This window comes from Oxyura jamaicensis, chromosome 14 (assembly GCF_011077185.1).
Source record: "Oxyura jamaicensis isolate SHBP4307 breed ruddy duck chromosome 14, BPBGC_Ojam_1.0, whole genome shotgun sequence".
NCBI lineage: Eukaryota > Metazoa > Chordata > Aves > Anseriformes > Anatidae > Oxyura > Oxyura jamaicensis.
In genome coordinates, this window is record NC_048906.1 from 11,906,330 (window position 1) to 11,929,564 (window position 23,235).

At 41.9% G+C, this 23,235-nt stretch overlaps 1 protein-coding gene across 7 annotated transcripts in view; it reads left to right on the forward strand.

Moving 5' to 3' along the window:
* Positions 1–23,235, forward strand: part of C14H16orf71 (chromosome 14 C16orf71 homolog) — a 104,837-nt gene that overhangs the window by 556 nt on the left and 81,046 nt on the right. For 5 of the 7 annotated variants that reach the window (XR_004754694.1, XM_035339973.1, XM_035339975.1 and 2 more), the window contains exons 2-10: positions 1,268–1,427; positions 3,378–3,512; positions 4,628–5,125; positions 7,898–7,991; positions 8,390–8,528; positions 9,355–9,501; positions 10,332–10,394; positions 13,138–13,506; positions 15,101–15,260. Coding sequence is in view for 6 of the 7 variants with exons in the window: in XM_035339973.1 (XP_035195864.1) it covers positions 1,268–1,427; positions 3,378–3,512; positions 4,628–5,125; positions 7,898–7,991; positions 8,390–8,528; positions 9,355–9,501; positions 10,332–10,394; positions 13,138–13,506; positions 15,101–15,260 (1,765 nt within the window). In the remaining variant the exon portion in view is untranslated. The remainder of the gene's footprint in view (positions 1–1,267; positions 1,428–3,377; positions 3,513–4,627; positions 5,126–7,897; positions 7,992–8,389; positions 8,529–9,354; positions 9,502–10,331; positions 10,395–13,137; positions 13,507–15,100; positions 15,261–23,235) is intronic. The other 2 variants (XM_035339976.1, XM_035339977.1) reach the window with 2 other exon arrangements.

The window sequence follows — 23,235 nt, forward strand, 5'->3', positions numbered from 1 at the left end:
ACAGAAAATGTCGGCTGTGGCGGCGCGGGGAGCTCGGGGGGTGCCTCCTCAGGTGGCTCTGCAGGAGGCACGGGTTGCGTTACATCCGCCCACGGCTGTTGTACGCATACAGCAGGGCTTGTGCCCCGGGAGGACGCCGTGTGCGGCAACTGAGAAGCCAGGTCCAGAGCCCTTAATTTTGGGAAAGCGACTTTCTGTCACCAGGGAGCCGCAGCGGGCGCTGCGGTTTTAGCCCCGTCCCCTTGGCGAGCTCCTGCTCGCAGTCAGAATGCAGTACTCCAGCCTTGCTGACTTCTCCCACCGTACATAAACCAGATCCCAGCGTAGGCTTACGAACACTGAAGCTGATGTATGTGAGCAACACATAAAATAGTTGCAATGGTTTTTCGTGAGTTGGAAACTTGCCAGGGCACAAGATGGCTTTCAGGCAATGTTCAGAGACGTTGTCAGTCCATGCCAAGGCAAATAACAGTCTAATCCTCTGGACAGTTAGTTCTCTACTGAGCAACACACGGTCACGAACCTCTTAACCTTTCTCGCCAAACAGTACTGATTTATTCCTGTTTTTGATTCCCCAGAAAGCCGTGCAATTTTGGCATAAAAGGTAAAAAGCGAAGGTTTTCCATGAGGATTAATTATTCAACTTGCTAGCACAGCGGTAGTCCCTACTGCATTGTCTCGATTCCTCTTGAACATCAAGGAAAACACAAGGAAGGAGTCTGCTTTAAAAATCCTGTAAGAGGTCAAAATCCACGAGCGTACCTGTTCTCAACTATTTTTGTACAAATCCAATGACAAAAAGCAAGCGTAAATCATTTTATCTGTTGTTTGATGAGTGAGGAGGGGAACATGAAGAGAAACGGGAAAAAGGAGTAGTCAAGACCAGCTGAGAGCAGAGGTGTCAGTCTTGTCTTCCCTCTCAATGCAGTCTGTGAGAACAGGCTTTCCTAAGAACACAATGACAAGCCAGTCCAGCTAACAGCCCTGGAAATTCTTGATAAATGAGGGGCTAAAATGGCCTTGGCGAGGCCCCCATTATGCATTTGTATGGGGAGTGGGGCAGAAAGCTCTGAGCCCTGTGAGCTCAGGTGGGAAGGAGCGATTCCAGGAATGCAGATCCTAATTTTCACTGCTGACCGTGAAAACCCTGGGAGCACTGAGAATTATGCCGACCCTGAATGCACACCCTTTGTTCTTGCTCTGTTCTGATGTTCCCTTGCTTTCTTTTCCTGAGGTGTACTTAAGTTCATCTTTCATTTGATTGAAGGGAAGCTGTTCTAATGGCCTCAGAAGGGCAAAGTGAGGATACAGAGCATCCACCTGAGCCTCCTCCAGCCCCTGTTCAGAGTAACAGAGCCTTGCAGTGGGGAGCTATACTTGCTGCAGTGAAAGATCAGCTCCCATCTCTGGACTCTGACACTTCCACAGTAAGCATTGAAACATGCCTACCTTTCTCACAGTCTTTCAGAAAAAAAATCTCAAAATCGAGGTCATCTTTGCCAGCCATTTTTGAATAGCTAGTATGTTATCCTTGATGGTGTACTTGTTCATTCTGCGTATCGTTATGGTGTGCATTAACCCACAGCGTTACCTCTAATTGTCAGTGGAATTGCTATCTCGTCTCGCTGTGTTCTTTGGAACCTCAAGTGGGACTGATTTCTCCAGATGCTCATATTGCTGGGTTGGGAACAGGTGGGTAATGGACGCCTTGCAGAATGACCCCACATTTCTGCTTAGTTTGTTCAGTCAAAAATACAAGATGAAAGAATCATACGACTGGTCCGGGATGAAATGCTAAGGTTTTATCCTTGAGAATATTTAAAGCAACTGTTGCATTTTCCGACGTGTCTGTGCAGTACAGATTAAACGTCAACACTCAGGAATGATTTCTAGTCCTTCTTGTTCTGTAAGTGTGCAATAAAGTTACGGCAGAGAGATAGCTTTGTCTTTTTGTGCCAAATACTAGTCTATAACTCTAAATCACATTGACCATTTCTTTTACTCATAAAGAATCTCCAAATTCTTTGTTTCTATCACATGTGGAACAAATTTCCTGCTGAAGGAACTGCTGCAGTCTATTTGGCATTTACATACTACCCTTAATTTATATTCATGGGATCTGCTTGTATAATCCCTCTCCTGTTTAATGGAAACCAGTAGCCTGCTGAGCCTGGGGCTTCCCTCCTGCACCTTTGCCCGAGTGGTTTCCACTTGCGGGAAGATGCATTTGTGTGTCTGAGATCTGTAACCTCAACAGGCTGTGCTCCTGCATCGCAAGTGGCACTGACAAATAGCGTTTTACGCCCTGCAGTACTTTCATTACCTTCATATGCATTTTATTAAGGGGAAGAAGTTAAGTTGCACTTTGTCTATGTTAGGAAAAATTAATTATGCCAGAGAGAGTTCTCCAAAATGTGACTTACTGAAAATAGACACTTGCAAAACAATGAGACAAGCAGGAAGCCACGGTCCTAACTGCAGGGAAGCCGCTTATTCTCTCTTTGTTGTCTGTGTGTAAGAATTTATGTCAAACATGCATCTTACATTCAGAAAAGAGATTTTCAAAACTATTTAAACTCTGTCCAACCAAGTATGATAGCGATTTGCATTCTGAACAGTAAATGTCAGAGCCTTGAGTGCAATAATAAGCCTTTATGGCCCTGACCAGTCTCACCTGGAGCTTCCACCCACACCCACTGGCCCAGCAGCTCTATTTAAACTCAGCTCTGGGCCTTTGCTTTCAGTTTGAGCTCTGTTAGAGGAGGGTTGATTTTCAGTTATGGTTCTGCTTTGTTCCAGGCTTTGACCTGTGAATTGATTTCTTCTCGGGGCCTCAGGCACACATCCTCACTGCAGCATGACCTTATAGCATGGGTTCTTAGCTCTATGTAGCTACTGCTTCTGGCCTGTCTAGCTTATTCCTCTTAGGTACTGTGGTTCTGAGTCCTAGCAGGTGAGGCACGTACACTTCTGGCATATCCTCCTTCAGGGAGCAGCTCTGCCCTTGCTGCTTCCCAAGAGGTAAATAAGGCAGCATAAAGAATTGTTTAGGATCTTCAGTGCTTGTGCACCCCTTTTGTTATTTTGCTTAGAGGAGTGCTAGTTATCACGCTCTATGGCAATTCAGTGTTTTATCTGTGTGTGTGTGTTTTTTTTTAACTTGTTATTTTTGTTTTATGACTGTAGCCTGTTCAAATGTTAGGCTATTGTAAGAATCCAGGTTGCTGAGTGTCAGGCTGTCTAATAGAGATGTGATTGAGGAGAAAAGGGTGGCTTCTGAACTTCAGTCAGGTGGTGACAACGTAGAATTTGTTACTACAAAACAAGCATTTAAGTGAAGTTTAATCTTCCATTTAACTTCTCTTCTCTGTTGACAGTCTGACTGTGAGAGTGATGAGGAGCTTTTTATCTTCCATCGAGAGCATCCCAACTTAATTCCTGACCTGTCAGAAGAATTGCTGGAGTTCTCCCTGGAAGACGCTGACACGCAGGTGGCTGGCTGTTGTGAGCAGGTTGTATTACTGGAACCCCCTCTTCTGCTTGTCTCCAGTGTAGACAGCTGCTGTTATCTGACCTATTTGGCTGAATGGTATGACAAGAACATAGTCCCCAGTACCTTTTCCCATTGGAAATTAGGCCTTTTTTCTATATATAGTGACCCTTTTAAGCTTTCTCTGCTTGTGTGCTTTCAGACTCTTTTTTTGGTCCCATCATCTTGTTTTTATTATTTTCCTTTTACCTTTTTTAAGACTATGGCACACCTTAGATCCTGGTGATGCATGTTCCATCTTTGTTAAAATACCAGCCTTTTCTTTACTTGTCGTCCTGGCTCTCAAGAAATCTTTCAGTCTCTTCTAAATCTAATGAATTTTGTTACGGTTAATGCACACTATGGTGCATAGGGCGTGGGAAGGCACAGTTTGTCCTGTGATAACAGGTGCCCAGTTTCTAGTCAGAAAGACCGTGCTAGTATTTATGGGTTGGCAGTCACACAGAGCCCTTAAGGCAGACGATGCTGCTTGCTGAGTCTGTGGACTCTTCTACAAAAATAGTACTGGAACGTTACCTGCAGCGCAGCTGAAGCCACAGCACAGCTGTGTTTTAACAGTAGTGCTGTGCAATGGCTTCTAAGTTTTAGACAGTTTGAAATGGTTTCAGCCACCATTTTACGTGTCTAGAAAAAGCAGAACTAACAGCAGTGTACTAAGGAGGGTGAGTAGGGAGTTCAGCCCTGTACCAGTGATCTGAGATAAAATGATGACATTGCATCTGCACTGATGAAGACTAGGTGTCATAAGAAGCTGGAAGAGGAGCCACCTGACCTTATTTTGTCCTGGAAGGACTGACTTACTGCGCTGCTTTATCATTTATCTCAGTGTAAGAAGCGGTATATAATGAGCAGATGTAAGGCAAATTAATTTCAAGGGTGCTTAGCACTTCCTGAAGCTATAGTCTTTGCTAAGTAAACAGTCTTACTGTTTTCTGTGATGGACGTGGTGTGTGCTGCTACCAGATGGTGTCTGAGTTGGAGTTGCTATCTGCCAGTCACTTTATTTTGGTTTATTGTCAGCTTCTATAGCTCAGGGAGATGTGACTTTGTGCATGTGTGTATTTTTTCTACCTGTAGCAAGTAAAGGAAACAGGAAGATATCCATGGGAGAGCTGGAATGGAGATCTGAAAAGTTTTGGCTTTCAGAAAAAAACAGATGGTGCCCAAGTTAGTGCAAGAGAACATGTACTGGGGATTAAAGATGAGACTTCCAGTCTTGCCAGCCATGCTGAAGAAATTCCAGGCCAAAAGGGAGCTGTTTTTTCTGAAGAACCTCTTGCAGATTCCACAGATGGACTTGAAGAGAAGGAGCTGGGCAGGCAACAGGCCAAGGAAAGAGTGAACTCTTGGCTTAATATAGCATCATTAGTGGAAGAGCTGGGCAATAAAAAAGAGAGAAGAAAGCTGATAAAGACAAAGATACTCTCAAAAATATATCTAGAGCCATCACCAGGCCACCCAGAGCTAAATGTCAAGCCTCCTTCCCATGGCATGAGCGACAGTCTAGAAAGAAGTGTTAAGAAAGAAACTTCTACAGCTGGCCACCTTCCAGAACAAACCCATCTGTCCTCGCAGGTGAGCGGCCCGAACATGCGGTTTCAGAGTGCTGTTCATGGGGTAGGAGGGCTAGGGCATTGTTTGCATAACCCTACTAAAATACAGAGTCAAAATGCTGAATTCTGCACGAGCCACAGCATTTTTCTTTGTCCTGAATTTGAGTTTTGTTGGGTCATATGCGATACACACTGCTAAGAAGCTTCTCTTTGTCTTGTGGAGCTGCCATTGACAGTCTGTAATGGTAGCAAAAGTCATTGGTCAGCGGTGTGGTTTGAGCTCTCATTCAGGAAAACCAGCCACCGCAGCTGTCCCTGGGAAGGTGAGGGGTCTCTTCTGTTTGCAGGCCTTACGTTAAAACAGGGAGCTTTCTGGCCTTCCAGTATCTTGTCTCTTCTGCAGGAGTGTGGTGATGCCAGAGTCAGGGTTCCTGAGATCTTCACTCTTAAAAATAAAAAACAAAACCATGACCTTTTGCTATTGGAGCCCTGCTAGTACAGGCAAAGAGTGACAGTGCTTACCTTTCTGTTTGCATTGTGCTGAATCATTTGATCATGCCAGTATTGGAGGGTTGTTTATTTTTTAAGTGGTTCTAGGTTTAATTCCCATCTCACTTAGCACGAGCCAGTTGCTCTGTTACTTGGAGAGGCATGGTTTTGCCTTCAGAACATGTTTGATATCACTGACATCGGTGAACTGAAGCCTGAGGTTTTTGTGTGCATTCTGAAACCAGGCTCAGCGTATTCTCACTTCACAATAGTGAGGGCAAAGCTGTATCCTTTGCATGCGTGGTGTCTATGTTTAGATTTGAAATCTGATTGCTACTTCCCAGCTCAGCAAGGTACCTCAATTTGTCAATTAAAATTGTTAAAACGAATGTTTGGAATCAGAAGAAATTATATTAGTTCACTTCAGAAATATTTTTTCTTCCTTAATGAATATTTAAGTCCCTTTCTGTGTTTGAAATTTAATCCTGTAGATTTTAATTTCTTACTCTTCTGTACCCTTACAATACCTTATGATAGTCTCATTCCTATTAAAGCTTGGATAAAGACTTACCACTGCACCTTAGATAATAATTTGGTCTTTTTATTGTAATAGTTGATATTCAAGCAGTATTGTTGAAAAAGCTGAGTACCAATCGCATCATAGCGTAAAAGCACGTGTGGCCTTTCCCCCCAGGCTGTCTGATAAAACAGCACCTGTACTGAACCGTGATGTGGTTCTCTCTGTAGTGAGCTCAGTTGTCACTCACTCACTCTTCCAGACCAATACATCTCAGTGATCTTGTTGAACCAAGATTAGCTTATGGTGATGTGAGAGACTTGAGCTTGTGGCTATCATCAGCCTTCAACATTGTATCAGCTGTGGCCTGTAATATTAGAATAGATCTGATCATGGTTCAGCTGTGCATGAAGATTTATTGCTCTGGAAAGAGTGAGAATTGATGCTTGATTGGGAGGGGTAAACGACCGAGGTTTTTACAAGGTGAAGCTGTTTTCAAGGCCGATTCTGCTTTTCTGAAGTCCATAAACAGTCACCCAAAACACACGTTAATTGTGGTTGTGACATAAAAAGGAATTGGCTGTCTATTATGACAATTAAAAAATATATACTTTTAAGTTCTAGTGCTTCAGAATAGATTTGCGTATCTTATTTTAAATGAAACCTCACATTAAATATTCAGAGGTGAAAGCAAGCAGTGTCTGAAATGCCTGGGAGCCTTTGTCATCACAGACTGGTTCTCGTAGCTAAATGAGCAGTGTGCACAGTGAGCGTGTCTTCAGTGTGCATGTGATTTGTGCTAACAAAATTGATGATCCTGTCTTCAGTTTGGGATAAACAGCTGTGAGATCCCAGCTGATGCTGACTGGCCTCGTGTCAGACCATCTTTTAGCCTGTTTCACTGTCTACAGTGGTTTTCTATAGCCTGTATCAAAGGCATTCATGATTCTCAGAGAAGAAGCCTCAACGGATGTGGATGAGGCAGCTGAATAGCAGCAGTATCCAAAGGGATAAATACATCCTGTTCTTTACAGCACTGCTTTGTGGATCTGTTTAACAAAGGTTAGGGGGAATGTCAGGGACCTCATCTTTCTAAGATGGTGAAAGGGAGAGGAAAATAGTACTTGGAAGGGTGGACAGAGGAAAATAAACTGCAGGGATCTGGTCCTGCTGGTGGCTTTGAGGGATGCAGGGGCATACATGCTGTTGGAAAGATTCCTCGTAATGTGGAAGGCTAGGCCATCCGGAGGATATAAGGTATGTCCCAGCTTATGGAGAGAAAAGTCAAGTGGATATTTAAGGTGGGCTTCTGTTTTTTCCTTTAAGGAGCTGTCGGTTCAGTCCATTCTGGAAACATCTTCTAGACTTTGCAATATTTTTTTTCAGGTGAGGAAGGAGAAGGTTCTCCACCTGTTACATTTGAATGAGCATCAGTTCACCCGGAACAGTTTGTCTTTCAGTAATTATACCGTGCCTGCCTACACAGAGCCTTGCCAATAACAGAAAAAAGCCCTGTTCAAGCAGCAAATATCCCTTTGTCAGTCATGCCAATTGTTGAGGCTTGTGCTTAAACAGCTGTATCCAGAGTGACCCACTGGTTCATCTACTAGCAGGTGACAGTGGGGCCGTGCTGGGGATAAGTAAGGTGAAATTCTGTGTCACTTGTATTTATGTATGGCAGAAGAATCAGATGGGGTTATCACAAAGTGTGCGAGTCAAAGGAACTCTTATTCAGTATCAATCTTTTGGTGGTGAATCTTCCATCACAGTTTGGTTCTCTTCTTTCAGAATATTGAAAAATGGGATCTGGACAAGATGCTTGAGGAGCAGAAGCAGCAGAAAGATAGCACTCATGCAGAATTTGCCTTCTCAGCAGATCATGGTAATACTGCTAAATTAGTACCAACTTTGCTGAAAACATATAAAAATAAAGAATACTCAGCTTCATATGTTCAAGTCATTCCTGCAGGATCTTCTTGAATGTGGAGATCATGGTAGCCTTTTGGACTGCCTCTTTAAAATATTTTTTTAAACGAATTAGCTTCCCTTAAGATTCTGTCTTGCTTTTGTAGCTTGCAAAAAGTGCTTTGTGGCCTGTCAGCCTAAGAGTGAATCAGAGGCAAGACAGATAAAGGTTTGGAGTGAATTAAGGCAGAGGCAGACATCAATAGTATTTTTATTCTTCCTGTTCGGACAGGCTGTAGAGAAAGGGGGGAAGGGTCTTCTGCCACTGGATTACCCAATATACCACAGATGGTGACTGTTGTTGTTCTCTCATAGAGACCTTCAGGTGTAGATCTGAACATCAGCTCATGGAAAAACTAGGAGAGCTGTGTGGCAGGCAGTCCACGACAATGTCTCCATGCAGCAGGAGGCCATCAACCAAGATCTCCTTTCAAGAAGAGCAAGAGAATAAGAAGTAGGTCCTTTACTCCAATTGTCATGTACCATAGGTAGTTGCAATTGGCGGTAGAGGTGCTTGGAAACTCATGGTGTTCTCTAGGTGCTTTTCTCTGTATCCTCTGCAGAAAGCTTTTGTTGTTGGAATATGTTGTAGTGGTGTTAAAAGACAGACTCAGTCCTTCATGTATGTTTGATAATTAACAGGCAGCATCCTGCCACCTGAGCCTCCTCTACCAGTTCTGTTTAGATCTTGCCAGATTTGAGATGAATGGGAAAGGAAGGGGAACAAGGCTGAGCTAATGATCATGGCCATGTTTTTTTGTAATTTAGGTCATTTCTAAGGCTTGCAGTTTCTCTTACTGGTCCTGATTCAGCTAAAATACTAAATTAAATACTAATGTTGCTAAAAGTCTCCTTGCTGGCAGAGCAGGAAGAGCCATGAAGATGACTTGTACTTTCTATGCTCTGAAGGATAGAATGGACTTCCCGAAGGAGGCAGAGAGGAAAAAGGGGTCTGTTTTTGCTGATTGACACTGGGGTCTTGTAAGTTACTGGGTACAGTAACTGCCTGTCTTTGTTCTACAGAACAATTGGACAACATCAGTTTTTAAGAACTAAATATCCCTCATTATGCTGCCTGTGACCTGTATTCCTGGTGGGGAGCTGAATCTTTGAGTTGAGCTCTGGAAGGTGGTGGATAGCAGGCAAAAGTAGAGTTTGAATTGGTGCAGTAGCCAAGCACAAAGCTTCTTTCACAGCCCTGTTTCAATCATAACCGGTGTCCTGCAGAATTTCTCCTCTGGATAAGGGAGAGGAAGTAAAACAATGTTTTCTGTACTTAGGGATGTTGCCTTCCTATCATCTTCAGCAAGTTCTCCGAGGCTGGACACAATGAAATTACCGTGCCTGCCAGAGCCTCAAACTGTGTACATTGATTTAAGAGATGCTAAACCACAGAAGTCAATAACATTCCATGATGAGAACCAAAGGTAAATTCTGGCTTTATTGTTAGAATCAATAACCAAGTGGGAAGTTGGAAGGAACCTCTCTCTGCATCTCATACTGGTGAAATAAACTTAGTTTTCTCTTCTTTCACACCTCTGTGACCTTAATAGGAAGGCATAGCCCATAGCTGAGAATGAAAGTATTTTGAGGAGAGAATAACTTGTCTCAGAACGTGTAAAGGTGCAGGGATGCAGGCAGCACAGAAGGGACATGCAAATCATCCCTGGAATAACATTTAGAAAGTTTTCTATCTATGAAGGAGTGGGCAGTGATTGCAAAGCAATGCTTGCAGCTGTCTGTTGGAATTGGGCTAGCATTTGACAGCACTGTGTGTGAAATAGACTTCCTTGACTACATTCCTGGCAAGCAACTGTAGATGATTTCTCAGCCTCCTTTGTGATAAGAGGGCTCTATATAGTCTATAGAAGGCCCAATTCTTCTCAGTCTGCAACAGATTCTGGCAGATGTGTCCTTTCTTCAGAACAAATGGTGTCAGAGGTAGCTCCTTGCTTCCTTCTCAAGATGCATACTTAGTGCAGCAAGAGACTGAAGGAAACAGTCACCACAAGAAACCTTGTTAATAAACAGCAGAGTGCCACTAACACACTGTGATCTAGAATTGCTTGAGTGTTGTTGGCTTTTTTTTTTGCCTTGCTGGAGCAATAGTGTGAAGAGCTATCCATAAGGCCTAGAGATCTGCCCTAGAAGTGTCTCCTGTTTTTCCTAGTGGTTCAAAATTTGCATCTTAGAATTGACTGAAATCTAACACACAGGTTGAATGAAGTTAAGTAACAGTATCTAATTTATTTCATAGTGCAGACGACAGCTCCACTGAAGAAGAGACTGTGACAATTAAGGACCAAACAGAAAGGAGAATGTAAGATTCTTTACCTTGACCCTAATTCAAGTGTTACAAAATTAAAATAATTCCCGTAAGAGTGATTAGAGCGAGAGCTCACATACTGAAATATCTCCATTCCTGGTTTTCACAGCAGAAGTGCCCAACCTAATAACGAAAGTGTTTCAGTCTGGACCCAGATCTCTGTTGCATGGTAAAGATATTGAAGTCAGAAACTGATTGGTGTGAGATGGTACAGCACCATGCTACTTCACAGCTGTGTGGAAGCAGCATAAAAGACAGACATGGGTGGCTGGGAAACCTGACTCTTTTCTCCAGACATGTTTAAGTGACACGACAACTATTTTTAAATGACTTGGAAGCAAACTTTCAAAATGTTACAGCAAATTGACTCAGACAAGCCTTTATTTTTAGCAGTAATAAAATAGACTAGAATGCATGTTGACTTAAAGGCAATATTGAATACATTATGTGGGCACAGATACTCACAGTTCTTAATTGTTTAGATGTGTGTGCATATATAGTCATGGGATCCTAAACCAGAGATTCTTCAATAGGCACAGATGCCAGCCTTTTCCTGTTACTAAACTTAGGACTTGATTCATACCCATAGGTTTTTAAACATCCATTTAATGTGAAACAGGTATGTCAAGTTTTAAACATCTTACTGTATTTATCTTCTGTATTATATTTAGAAACCTGATGCACGTAAGTTCACATTACAGTAGTACAGAGGACAGGCAGAACACTTTGTATTGTTGTGCCAGCCAATTACTCTTTTTTAATAGTCTGAAAGAATAAATGACTTGGCAAGAAACAGAGCTGAATACTCAGTGTAACTTAGGACATCTAATCCAAAACCAGCAGAAAATGGGGATGAGATGATGCTCAGGGAACTCCCGCTGTCACTGAGGCAAATGCAGAAGTTGCATCGGTGTAAATCTGGTGTGATGGAGAATAGAGCTTAGCTGAGTGGATTTTGGTTTGTTTTAATGGTGTTAAAGTAAATGCACAAATGAAACATGGCAAACATTATTCAGTTCTGTTTCTAAGTAAGAAAGCCCCATGGTCTCAGCAGTGCAAGATCCTGATCGCATGGGTTCAGTGCCATTTTCACTCTTACCTGGATGGAGTTATTAAATAGGGCTGTGTATGCTGTAGCACAATATACCTACGTGTTAAGGCCTTGGAGGGATAATCTTATAGTCTTAAGATCTCCAGGCACTTCCTTAGCATGGAAAATACGCTGTTGGTTTATTATCAGTATGGTCAGATAGTTTGGTGCCATCTGTCCAGTGCCATCTCTAGCACTATAAGGCTGTTCTCCAGTAAATGCACTTCTGCTAAAAGTCCTACTTTATTTTCTGAGTATACTACAGAAGAACACAGTCCAAGTTTGGTTCTCCATTTTGTCATACTAGAGACGAAGGTTACTAACTCTCAAACTTGTTTGAGGCAAACCCTTCTTTGTCTCGCCTGGTCCATTCTTGTTTGACTTACTCTGTGACAAAGCTTTAAGGGCTCTAACTCCTTGCCTGAGGTTGGTGTTATCCTGCAGCTCTGATGGTTTCAGAACATTCTTCTAGACACGCTGCTCAGGAAAAAAAGTTAGGAAAGCAATCATCAGGAGCCCACATCTGTGTAGATGGGGTCAATTGTCACAGCCTAGAGTTTGGGTCACTCATCTTGTAAATGCTGAGTATCATATAGTCCAGAATCATTGAATATCCTGAGTTGGAAGGGACCTACAAAGATCACAGAGTCCAACTCCTGCCTTACACAGGACCACCCAAAAATCAAACCATATGTCTGAGAGCACATCCAAATGCTTCTTCAACTCCAGCAGGCTTGGTGCTGTGACCTGGGTATCCAGTGGGGAAGGCGTTAACATGATCACACTACTTAAGCATGCTCCTTAGTATCACAGCTGTCAATGTAAATGTTGGTCTGGTGGTTCTGGATTGGCTGATGCGATGGCAGGAGCAGTGAGATCCTTAAGAAGGAAGAGTACTCTCCATCTGGATTTTCTTTGTTTCAATAAGCACGTTTAGTTTGGATTAGTAGAGCACTATGATGCTATGTACTCAGACACACCACCTAACTGCAACATCAATATCCAACTGGAGCAATCTGTCACTTAGTCCATGTCCTGTTCAGCTACTACCAGAACAAGGTATATTAGCTACAAACAGATGACAGTCTTCCTGTAGCAGATAACCTGGGAGCCTCATCACTGAATGGAACTGCAAAACAAAATAACCCTATCTGCTTAAGATGTCACGAGAGGACATTTCACAGCAGAATAAAATCAAAATATTGTACTGCCAACAATGCAGCAGTCACAGTAGCTTGGTGGAGGTATAGGTGAAATGAAGCTAAACGCTCAAAAATCCTAAGAGTAATCAGAACTCTTCCTGTATGTATTTGAGTCCTGGTACCCATATCCAAAGAAGACAAAAATCTGCAGACCTGATTTCCATGCCAACATTACACTTATTCAGGGCTCTTCTAGTAGTTAGTTGCCTCTTCTGCCTGAAATCCAGAAGAGGTAAAAAGTTCCCAGTAAGATCGGATTCACATTCTGTCACTGTGGTGTTTGTGCTACTTGTATGCTGGTGCTGCTTTTATCGACAGCCTTTAATCTGTGTAGATGTCCAGTCTTTGTTTTGAGCTGTTACTCATGAGAAGCTGTTCAGAGCATAGATTTATTCATGTAATGCTCTATCTTGATTAAATCCTTTTTTTTTTTATTCCTCTGCAGGAAGAATTGCTCAGGGAAAAGCTTACTGCTGCAGCAACTCCGTAGAGCCCGTATAGAAGCCTCAGAGCTTCTTCATGATGCACCTACCCCAGCTGAAAGACTCAGAGGCACGAAACAAGATGCAGAAAGTCTGGAAGAGATGGGTGCCTTTAAACTCAGTCAAAAACAATATCATAAACTGAGACAAGAGACAAACAAGGTGATTTCCAGGGACCTGATGAGACTGCAACCAGAGAAAAGAAATGCCCGCTTGTCAAGCCAGGGGAGCAATGGAGCTGACATAGAAAGAAAAAGTGAAGTGGAAGCTGAGAACGTTCAACATTCAGGAAACATTCCAGAGTCTCCTCTGCCCACAACAGAATTACCAAGGTACTGCACAAGAAATGTCACCAGTGGCTTTAATTAGGGCTGATCTAATTGTGTAAGATTAAAGAACATGATTTATCTGGTATCTAAGTTGGAGCAAAAGGATGTGTCTGGTTCTCTTAACTAGAAAGACGACCAAATTTGGCAGCTGTTGCTTAACATTTTAGAGGCTGCCAGATTTAGTAGATCAGAGCATTGGCCTAGGATTAGACATGGCTTACTGTGGCACTTCTGACATGGTAAACTTAAGCGTTTTCTTTAGTCTTGATTATAGGTAGGAGGGATACAGTTTTGATCGCCTTTATGAAGAATGAAACTGAAATTTACTATGTATAACATCATAGAAAATAAGTCAGGAAGGGTCTGTCTTCCTGTACCAATAATGGGAGAGTTATGATCTAATCCTTTCCTGTATCTCTTTTTTTATTTCCCCCGAACAAAGCAATTCTCACTCTGTCATCAAGAAAAAAGCAAGAGCTCAGTGTGGCAAAGTATAACCATGAGGAGCTGTTTTTACCACAGGAGTTCCTTGGAAAGCTAGAAGAGAGAAATAACAATGGGAACAATTGCGAAATTGGAGAGTTTTCTCCAGTTACTTGGGCTTCTGCCTCCTCAGGCTTAATGAAGTGTATTCTGCCTAAGATCTAATTTTAAAGTGAAATCAGGTGGTCACCTTGTGCACCTGCCCAGCTATTTGGGAGATCTCCATTATACTGACTCTTCAAAAGCTATATTCTGCCTGCTATTTTCAGGGTGACATTTAACATTTTGACTTTGACATATGAGCCCTTGGAAAAAAAAGAAAATCTGCCTGTTCCAGAGACTATTACTTTTTCAGTTGTCTACCCTATCACTTAAACACTTCAGTTGGCATGTACTAGCTTTAAAAGGCAGATGGTTGGTTGTGGTTTATTCCTCCAGGAAGCTCCTGATACCTGCTTCCATCAGTTCTATAAAAACTCCATTTTTTCTACCTGTTAGCCTGCTGCATAGATGGCAGACTGTAGCTTGGCAAGAATCTGGATTATTGTTGTTGCTGAATAATAGCTCACATTGATTTTAACATATTTCAGTTTTCTTTCTTGCTATTCTGATTATTTAGTCACCTGAGGCTTGAAGGATTGTGAAGAAATTGATTTTCATGTTTGCTGTGGAAATGGCAGATGAAATCTTGCTCAAAATATAGAAAGATGGAAGGTCTTGCTTCAGGGGGAACTTGCCACTATTGCAGCAGATAGGAAAGGAAATGGCTAGAAAGCTGAGTATTTTGGTGTGGAGAAAGGGAATGAAATCTCAAACAAGCCTCTGCTAAATGGCATGTTTTGCTCTCCAGACAGATTGTCACCGCTTATCAGAAGTTTGAGGTCTGCTCCTCCTCTTTGTTATTTCAGAGAGAGATGATTTCACCCAATGACAAGTTCCTGTGTCCCCCACAAACACCATAAGTGCTTTCTAAATCTATTTTAGCCTTTCACGTCACGATCCACCCTCAAGTGTATGGTATAAACATAAGAATAAGGAATGCAAACAGATGAACAAGGATGTCTTTTCTCCCAAGTAAAAAGTTAAAGCAAAAAAGAATGTGTATATTTTTCAGGACAGAAGAAAGTAAGATAGAACTATCTCAAAAGGAAGAACAGATGAAAGAGAAACACAGGAGATGCAGATTCCAGGAGCAGCTGGAGAGATTGCAGCCTCATCAGTCAGTTACTGGAAAGCAGCCCATGGCAGAGAAAACACCGGTATTGTTCCACATGGTTAGTAGTTCAGCATAGGACTGTCCGTTTTGGAATGGCTTCCTAGCCAAAAGTGGATGTGGCTGTAGAAGAAAAGTCATTTTCATTGCGTTATTTAAAATGTTTGTTGTGGAGCAGCATTACCTGGGTAGATGAGCAGTCCTGCAGCTCTTCTCCCACATTCATTGTTTTTCTCTCCTTTCCTGTAAGGGGAGTGTTCCCTGTACAGCTGCCCACCAGACTTGATGTATGGGGTCATGACAGGAGTCCTAACTTGAGGTCAGAGGGCTCAGTGTCACCTACTTCCCTGGAGCCAGACCTCTTTTTTATAACTTTAGAAAAAGTGAAATGTTTTCACTGCTGTGCTTCTAAAGCAAAGCCTATTCTGAGTCCTGTCTGGTTGTTTGCCCCTAGAAACTTTATATTTCCGTTTTGTGGGTGTGTGTGAATAAGTAGTTGTTGAAGATTGTGATTTTAATAATAGATTTTGCTTTTGGCTGAAGCTCTGATTACGGGAATATGAAATTAATCCTGACTTTTCCACGAACCTAAAATACGGCTCGGAGGACAGGGTAGTTTTTCCTTCTGAGATGATTTGTGTATGTAGTCCTAATTCATCCTTGCACTGATTTCAGCGGGCACAACGCCAGCTGAGAAGGTAAGAGAAGATAAGAAACTCTAGAACTTGTCTGTGATTACTCTGTGATGATTTTTCTGGGCCAGGAGCAATAAACCTCTCTTGTCAGTTCAAAAGTTGATAGACCTTGGAGCCCTAACCTTGGGAATGGACCATTTGGATGTGCTTGTTTTGTAATGAATTGAATGCCATATTTCTGCAGATTAAAATCTCACTTTTTCCCACGTTGGATTAATCACTGTCAAGAAGTACAGGACTAACAAACTGACGGGTGAATTTCCCCTCTATCAGCCTGCTTTGGAATAGACTGCACAGAGCTGTTCCCTTAGCTCCTTCAAGTCCCTGGTGTAAAGGTTGTGAATCTAGTCTTCAGACTTGCTTCTTTCTCAGTCTGCCAGGAGGTGCTACAAGATTCCAGTTAGCCCTTATTAAAATGCAGACACTTTCTCATCAGAAATATACTTGAGCTTTGCTAACTCATTCACTGCAGTGCACTAAGTGATTGCTGGATTGTTGTACCCTGGTCATTTCCCATATTTGCTGCACTGAAGCCAACGTAATGAAGAGGAAGGCCTGGTAACATGGTTTCTCTCAAGTACAGCTCAGGGTATATCTGCGCTGTAGTCCTGCTGTCACCAAATCACCATGTAAATATACCTGTAGTCATGTTACTGCCAGCTAGCCAGTGTGGTTGGTCATTGGCATAAGCTAACCAGCTCAGAATTTACTCAAGTTCTGAGGCCTGTAGAAACTAGCTGGCAGCTGGGGTAACTGGTACCTAAACTAACTGACAGGCTGCTTGGGGGAAACCTGCCCAAACTTACAAGGCACCGTTGATAGTAACAAAATCAGTGCAACCCATAAGCTTTCATTACCACTTCTTCGTTTTGCAACTTTGCTCTTAGTTCTTCAGAAGTACTCATTATTAAAATGAAGAATGAAGAACGGATCAGCATCATCCATCAAATACAAGTCATTTATAAGATTACTTGAAATTCATTCTGACAGCGCTGGTTTTTCTTTGAATTACAAAAAGTTTTCTCTCCTTTTTTCTTCTGAGCATAGGAAGGCAGAAAAACGTGAATGTTTTGACATTTAAAACTAAAGGAGCGTAACTTGGCAGCTGTGTCGCTCAGTGAAAATATCTAATATCTATATATAAACATGTACATTCAAAGAACAAACCACAGTGTTTGACAGTAGAATACTTTGAAACTTGTTTTCAAAGTCCTTTGTTTTGGCAATGATAGGTGTTGAGATCTGGAACACTTGTCATGGTTTCCAGAATTCCTCTGACCGTTTTTAATGTACATAAATAATTGAATTGAATAATAATCAGAGGGGAAGTTTAGAAATTCTGTAGTTACTGTAGCTGAGGTGCTTGGAAAGAACTGTAAAAATTTTAAAAGCTGCATTATAGTTACATTAGAGTTCTTGTCTAAAATTAAAAGCAGTGAAATTCAGATTTAATATTACTGTCTCTTTCTTAACCTAGTTCAGTCAAATTCTGTACTCAGCTTCGCTCCGTGGGATGCACTAATATAAATGAGAGTCAGGTTTGGGAAGAACACTTGCAAAACTGCACAGGTAACTAAGATGCTAAAAACTAACTTCCACTGGTATTTCAGCATCTCAAGAAGGGGCTGATATCCAATGGTATTTTCAAGACAAGCAAGTTCTAAGTTCCCATGGAAATCAGTGGGCTCGTTCTACAGATTCTGCCTGTCATTCAGATCCCTAGGCACGTGGGGTACTTTTTGCAATCTGAACCAACTCTTATTTTCAAAAATGTGTGAAGAGCCTGATTTCTCCTACCTTCATCCCTCCGTTCACCTCTACTACCCAAACTTTCAGTGAAACTTACGATTGGCATAAGTAGATTTCTCCTGAAAGCGGCCCCCTTAGCCACATTTTAACCTTTGGATCTAGTTCAGAACTGATTTAAGCATCCGCAGCTCTGCTGAAAGCCAGCTGGGTGGTGATGTAATCTATGTTGTAAGGTCAGGTTGAATTAATAGCTTAAAGTAATGTGTGCAGGTTTTGTTTCAGTATTTGGGCAGAGCATTATTTACAAGGGAGATGGAGAAGAAGTTCTGTACAGCATGTAAAACAGTTAAATGAAAGATGTAAAATGAAATGGGTTTGACCTGTCATTTAATTGATGTTGTCTGGTATGATGGAGTGACTTAGTACTGATGTTTATTTCTGTTACACTGATACTGATCCAGATAACAGTTGCTACTTTTGCTGGGCTCACAAGTGATTTTTGTGTCAAGGAGCAGCACAAGCTGCTGTGTAAAGGAAGATGAGACAAGAGCTAAAGGTGCCAGCAAGGTAGGCAGGGGCAGAGACCTCCCCAGCAAGGAGTGCAGTCCCACAGTACCCAGGCAAGAAAAGCAGAGCAGGTCCAGTGAGGGTAACCAGGTACCAAGTCTCTGGTGGTGGGGTAGGTCCAAGATCAAGGTGAGAAAGTCAAGTCAGGGTCAGGATTGGGTCCAGTGACAGTAAACAGGGTGAGCCAACAGGCAGCGATTATGTGGTAAGTCTGTAGTGATGAAGCATGTGGCCAGGAAAAGGTATAGCTGCAGTGTGGCTCGGTCAAGGACCAAGGGCAAGTGTCTCAGCTTAAATACAGCTCCCAAGTAAAGAGGCAAGAGGCTTCACGCAGCTTTTTTCACAGCAGCAGCATGTGAAGTTACACAGCTGTGCTGTGTCAGAATTGGCCTTGAACCCAGGCAGCTAAACCACTGCAGGGGGTGCTGCTCATGGCCCTGATACTTTACATCAGATACTTTACATCCAGCTATGGATTTAATTTAACAGACAGCAAATGTCAGTTAGCTTTATGAAACTTTTATTATTGGGACGAAAAGGTTGTTTTCCAGTGGGGCTTGATTCTTTGTTTACCTTTATTGCTTTATCATGATATGGCAGAACAATGTAGTGCAGCTTGAAAGCTATTAGGAACCACCTTGTTACCAGTACCTTTTAAACACTGTTTTATCTACCTTGTACAGTCAAACTGTTTGGAAAATGAATGCATTGACTCATACTGAGACATCTAATTTTTCTTGGCTACACATTCACTTTGGCTAACCTTGTGCTAGTAATTATATTACTATGATCATCGTCTTATTGCAGCTTAGCTTTACAGCTGGCTTACTAAACAAAAACAGTCGGGCATGCAACCGAGTCATTCTAGCTTAACAAATATATTATGCAGACAATTTCTTTCCAACCTGCAAACATAAGACTATATAACCGTTCTGTCAAAATTGGCAGGGTTGTGGGTTTTTTTTTATTAATATATCCTTGATTCAGCTCACTGATGTCAGGTAAAATTCTTAGACCAGAATATTTTCTGCTTGCATTCCCACAAAGCTAAACTTAAAGTACTATGGTCAAAACCTTCCTTGGCCTTTTACTGCCTTACTCTCCTTTGGATCCGATGTGACTTTCACAGGAAAATCTCTGAAAATTGCTGGGTCTTTCCAGCCATCAGGAGCGGTGCTGAAGTATTGTATGATTAGATACTGTGCCAGGTACCCTGGGCTAGCACAGTATGACTGAAAGCAGAGGTTGATTTCCAAAATCTCTAAAAATATTTTTAGTTCAATTACTGGTCCCGTGTGTTTTTTTATGTAGAAGATGCCTTGATCTGCAGTTTTCAGTGAATTGTTTTGATTCTTCACCTGTCTTACTAAAATAGGTGTCTGTGATTTTCATTACTATTGTAGAAGAGTCTTGATCTTTTTAATGCGGTAGTGTGACAATAACATTGGAAGCTGCCTTTTTCTTGCATCTTACCTGAGCACAAAGAGTTACTGAAGGAAATTGACTGTGGGTTCCAGGGTCCCAACCTAACCATTTACCAGCTGGACCATCCATGCTGCTTTGGCATCTCACCAACTCTGTATATCTGCTTAGGTGAATGTGCTTAGGTGATGTCCTAAGCAATACTTAAAAGTTCTCTGTTTCTATCCATGTGGAAGAGGCATAAATGAAAAAGAATTATAAGATTTCTGCAGGTTATGAAATGAAACAGATAAAGCTATGTAATTTTATACACTTGCTTCAGAGCAGGGCCACGCTGACCAAAGAGAAATGAAGGTGAAATTAATGTCTCAGTAGAAAGATCATACCAGGACCCGATCCACCAGTTATGAAAGGAATAATTTTTATGCTGGTTCTGCACAGATGTGCCAGTTTTTCTCCAATGAAGTAGTGCCATATACATATTTGGAGAAATCAAGGAAAACTTGTATCTTATTTCAGTTACAATGATCTTGTCACACAGTAACTGAACTTTGCTATATCTGTGTTACTCTGGAACTAATCTTGCAATGTTAAATCTCCTTGTGACCAAGTGTTGTTTTGATTTATGGTAGACCACAGCAGCTGCTACATTTGCACCTGTGTGAAGGTAACAGAAACCAGCATTTAGTCCTTACTGTTTTACTGTAGCTTAAAAAAATTAATTTTAAAAACTGCAAAATATTTAATACTCAACCTTTTTCTGGCATCAGAGTTGAATTTGGCTTGTCCTTCACTCTAGGTCTTCTCACTCTCTTGGTCTGCCTCTGTCTGGGGTTGTGGCCAGCAGTGATGTGCCAAACAGCCAGCAGATGGCCCCTGAATTCCTCCCTTTTTGTACAGTGAGGTATTTAATGAGTTCCTGGAGCAAGATTAAAATCTCTTGTACTTAATGAACCTGCTGCCTCAACTCAAGAAAGGCTTAAAAATAAACTAAAGCAATTAGAGATGATGTAGTTAAATTTAGCTTGCAGAAACAGAAGGCCAAGGTTCCTGTTTGTACCACCAGTCCAGCACACAGGATTCAGAATAGCATGGAAGTTCCCAAGAAAGTGTTTTTCTATCAAAGGCAACTGTTAGCTGGCACAGGGCCTGTATTTCTGGCCTCCTCTTCATCTTCCCACATGGTACCAGAGTAGGAAAATGGGAGGATTTGTTGGCAGAGTATTTCATGCCTCAGTTGAGTTCAACTGATTTATGGTCCCCTTGGTTGTGGTTAACAAGCTAGAGGAACTAAGGCTGCTACCGCCTCTGCCATGGCCCTGGATGTCACAGATGCATCCTGAGGAATTGCCTTAACAGGCAAACAGAGAATCTAGGCCGTAAAAGTCTTTGTCACAAACAACTTCCTTTCTACAAGCATTCTGCTTGCTTGCTCTGTGTTCTCAGAGTAATAGATGTTACTGGAAGTGTGTGCTTTGGCAAGCTTTGGGCACAGATAAATGCAAGTCAGGAACTTTACATCCTGATAACTCTCCCACCAGTAGTTCTGAGCATGCAGCAAGAGCAGTTAAACATGGCATACGCTAATCCTACTTTAATAACCTGTTGTCTGCTTCAGCAGGTTTCTCAGCCACGTTGTTGCATCTGTGCTCAGAACCAGGAGGCACTCATTCTGTACCGAACACAGCAGGACTAACAAAATGCCCTAGAGAACTTCTTTCCGTTTAAATGTCCACACAGAGACCTGGTCTGGTTGTTTAGCAGGGGCTTCCACCTTTGTCCACTGTGCTTACCAGCTATGGAAGGAATGGGACAGTCAGGTCTGCTCAAAGATGAGATTTTGTGCTGTTTCTCTGATGGGAGTTTGAAATGGCCATAGGGAAATGTGAAATATTTAGTCCTTTATATTCCCTGACACATCTTGGAGGCAATTAAAATGAGTTTAGGCTTATTATTGAATATACTTACACATGATCTTGACAGATGGAAGCATTCATTGTTGCTCCTTAAGGGAAAGGTTAATACAAGTAAAAGGAATATAGTTTCCAGAATTCCATGCGTGAACTTGCTGCCAGTAGAGGTCCTAAACACTCCTCTGTTCACATGAGAAGAATGGTTCAGATTAAACTTGAAGACAATAGAGTAAAATGTCCATGGGCCAATATTTATTTCTCATTTGGAAGAGGACAGGAGGAGAGAGCCTTTTTTATACCTTGTGTCTCTTCAGGCCGTGCTCTTTGATAGGTCCTGTGTTTGCTGGCAGAAGGACCGGCTACGATAAGGTTGCAATGCATATGAACAAGTGCCAGTCAAATTTACTTATGTAAAGAAATACTTCCTGCCATGTGCATCTTTCCTGGAACTTGCAGCTCCTGGCCTTACCTCATGGTTGAGACCTGTGAGACTATTTGTAGATGAAAGGAGGTTGAATGTGGCCTTCTGCTCTTCCAAGGGGCTGTTCAGGCATGTCTGATGCAGCTATAATGCTATTGTTAAAGAAGCTTTACAGTTTAAACTGTATTCCTGGTTTTTCCTCATGCCCGCTTGTTTAGCATCATAACTTTGGTTGGACTACAGCCTTGAATCTTGACATGTTGGGGGATAAGCTTGGTTACAGCTTGTAAACACTTTATCACAGAAATAATTATAGAAACATTAATCTTAGTGACAGGGCTATTGAAAGGAATTCAAGACTTTGTCTGAAATTACCAAGTGGAACAATCTTCCAGTTACCTTCATTTTAAAAACATAAAGCTCTGTCCAGCGACATGCCACGCACTTGGAGTTCCTACAAGATTCGTTGGAGATGGTGAGCACTTAGCAGTTCTCAGAATCACAGATAACCCGTATTTACTGCCTAGAGAACTCAGAGGTCCTAAGAGTTGTATGCATAGTATGTTGCAGTTGGACACAAGATCACCCAGCCTGCATAACAAGGTGGACACAATCCATTTATGAACTGGCAGCCGAGAGGTTGAAGAGCAGGCCACTTAAGCTCTGGTAAAACTTCTGGATAAATCAGCTGAGCCTTCAACAAACCAGCAGTGCTGCAATACGCTGTACGGATAGTCCAAACCAGAACCTGTTATCACGCTCGCTCTGCAGGGTGGCTAAGCTCACTCTGAGGCTGGGCATGACACTGCCTCTGATGCCTCTCAACATCACAGTGGAAGGGACTTAAGTACTACAACTGTAGGAGCTATAAAGGACTCAAAAGAGACTGCACAGTTAGCTCCCTGCCTTTTTTTTCCCTGTGGGATTTCCATAGGCTATCAGAGAAATACATGACAAGATGAATAGATTTTTAAAAAATAATAATAAAAAAATACAGCTTTACCTAAGTTGATAAACATATGATGAATTTCTTGGAGTATCAAACTACTTGTGCCTTTTTAGGAGTATTTAAAGCCAGCTGGGAACAGTTGTGAAATACCAGCCTAGTTTTCAGATGGCTGAGGACCGATTCCATGCTCTACCACAGGCTTTCAAAGTGACTGTGTACAATTTCCTTCCCTGCTGCAGGTATGGAAATCAGCACATTTCATTTGTGAGACAGTTTGAAATCAGCTGAAGAACAACAGAATATAGAGATACTACTGCTTG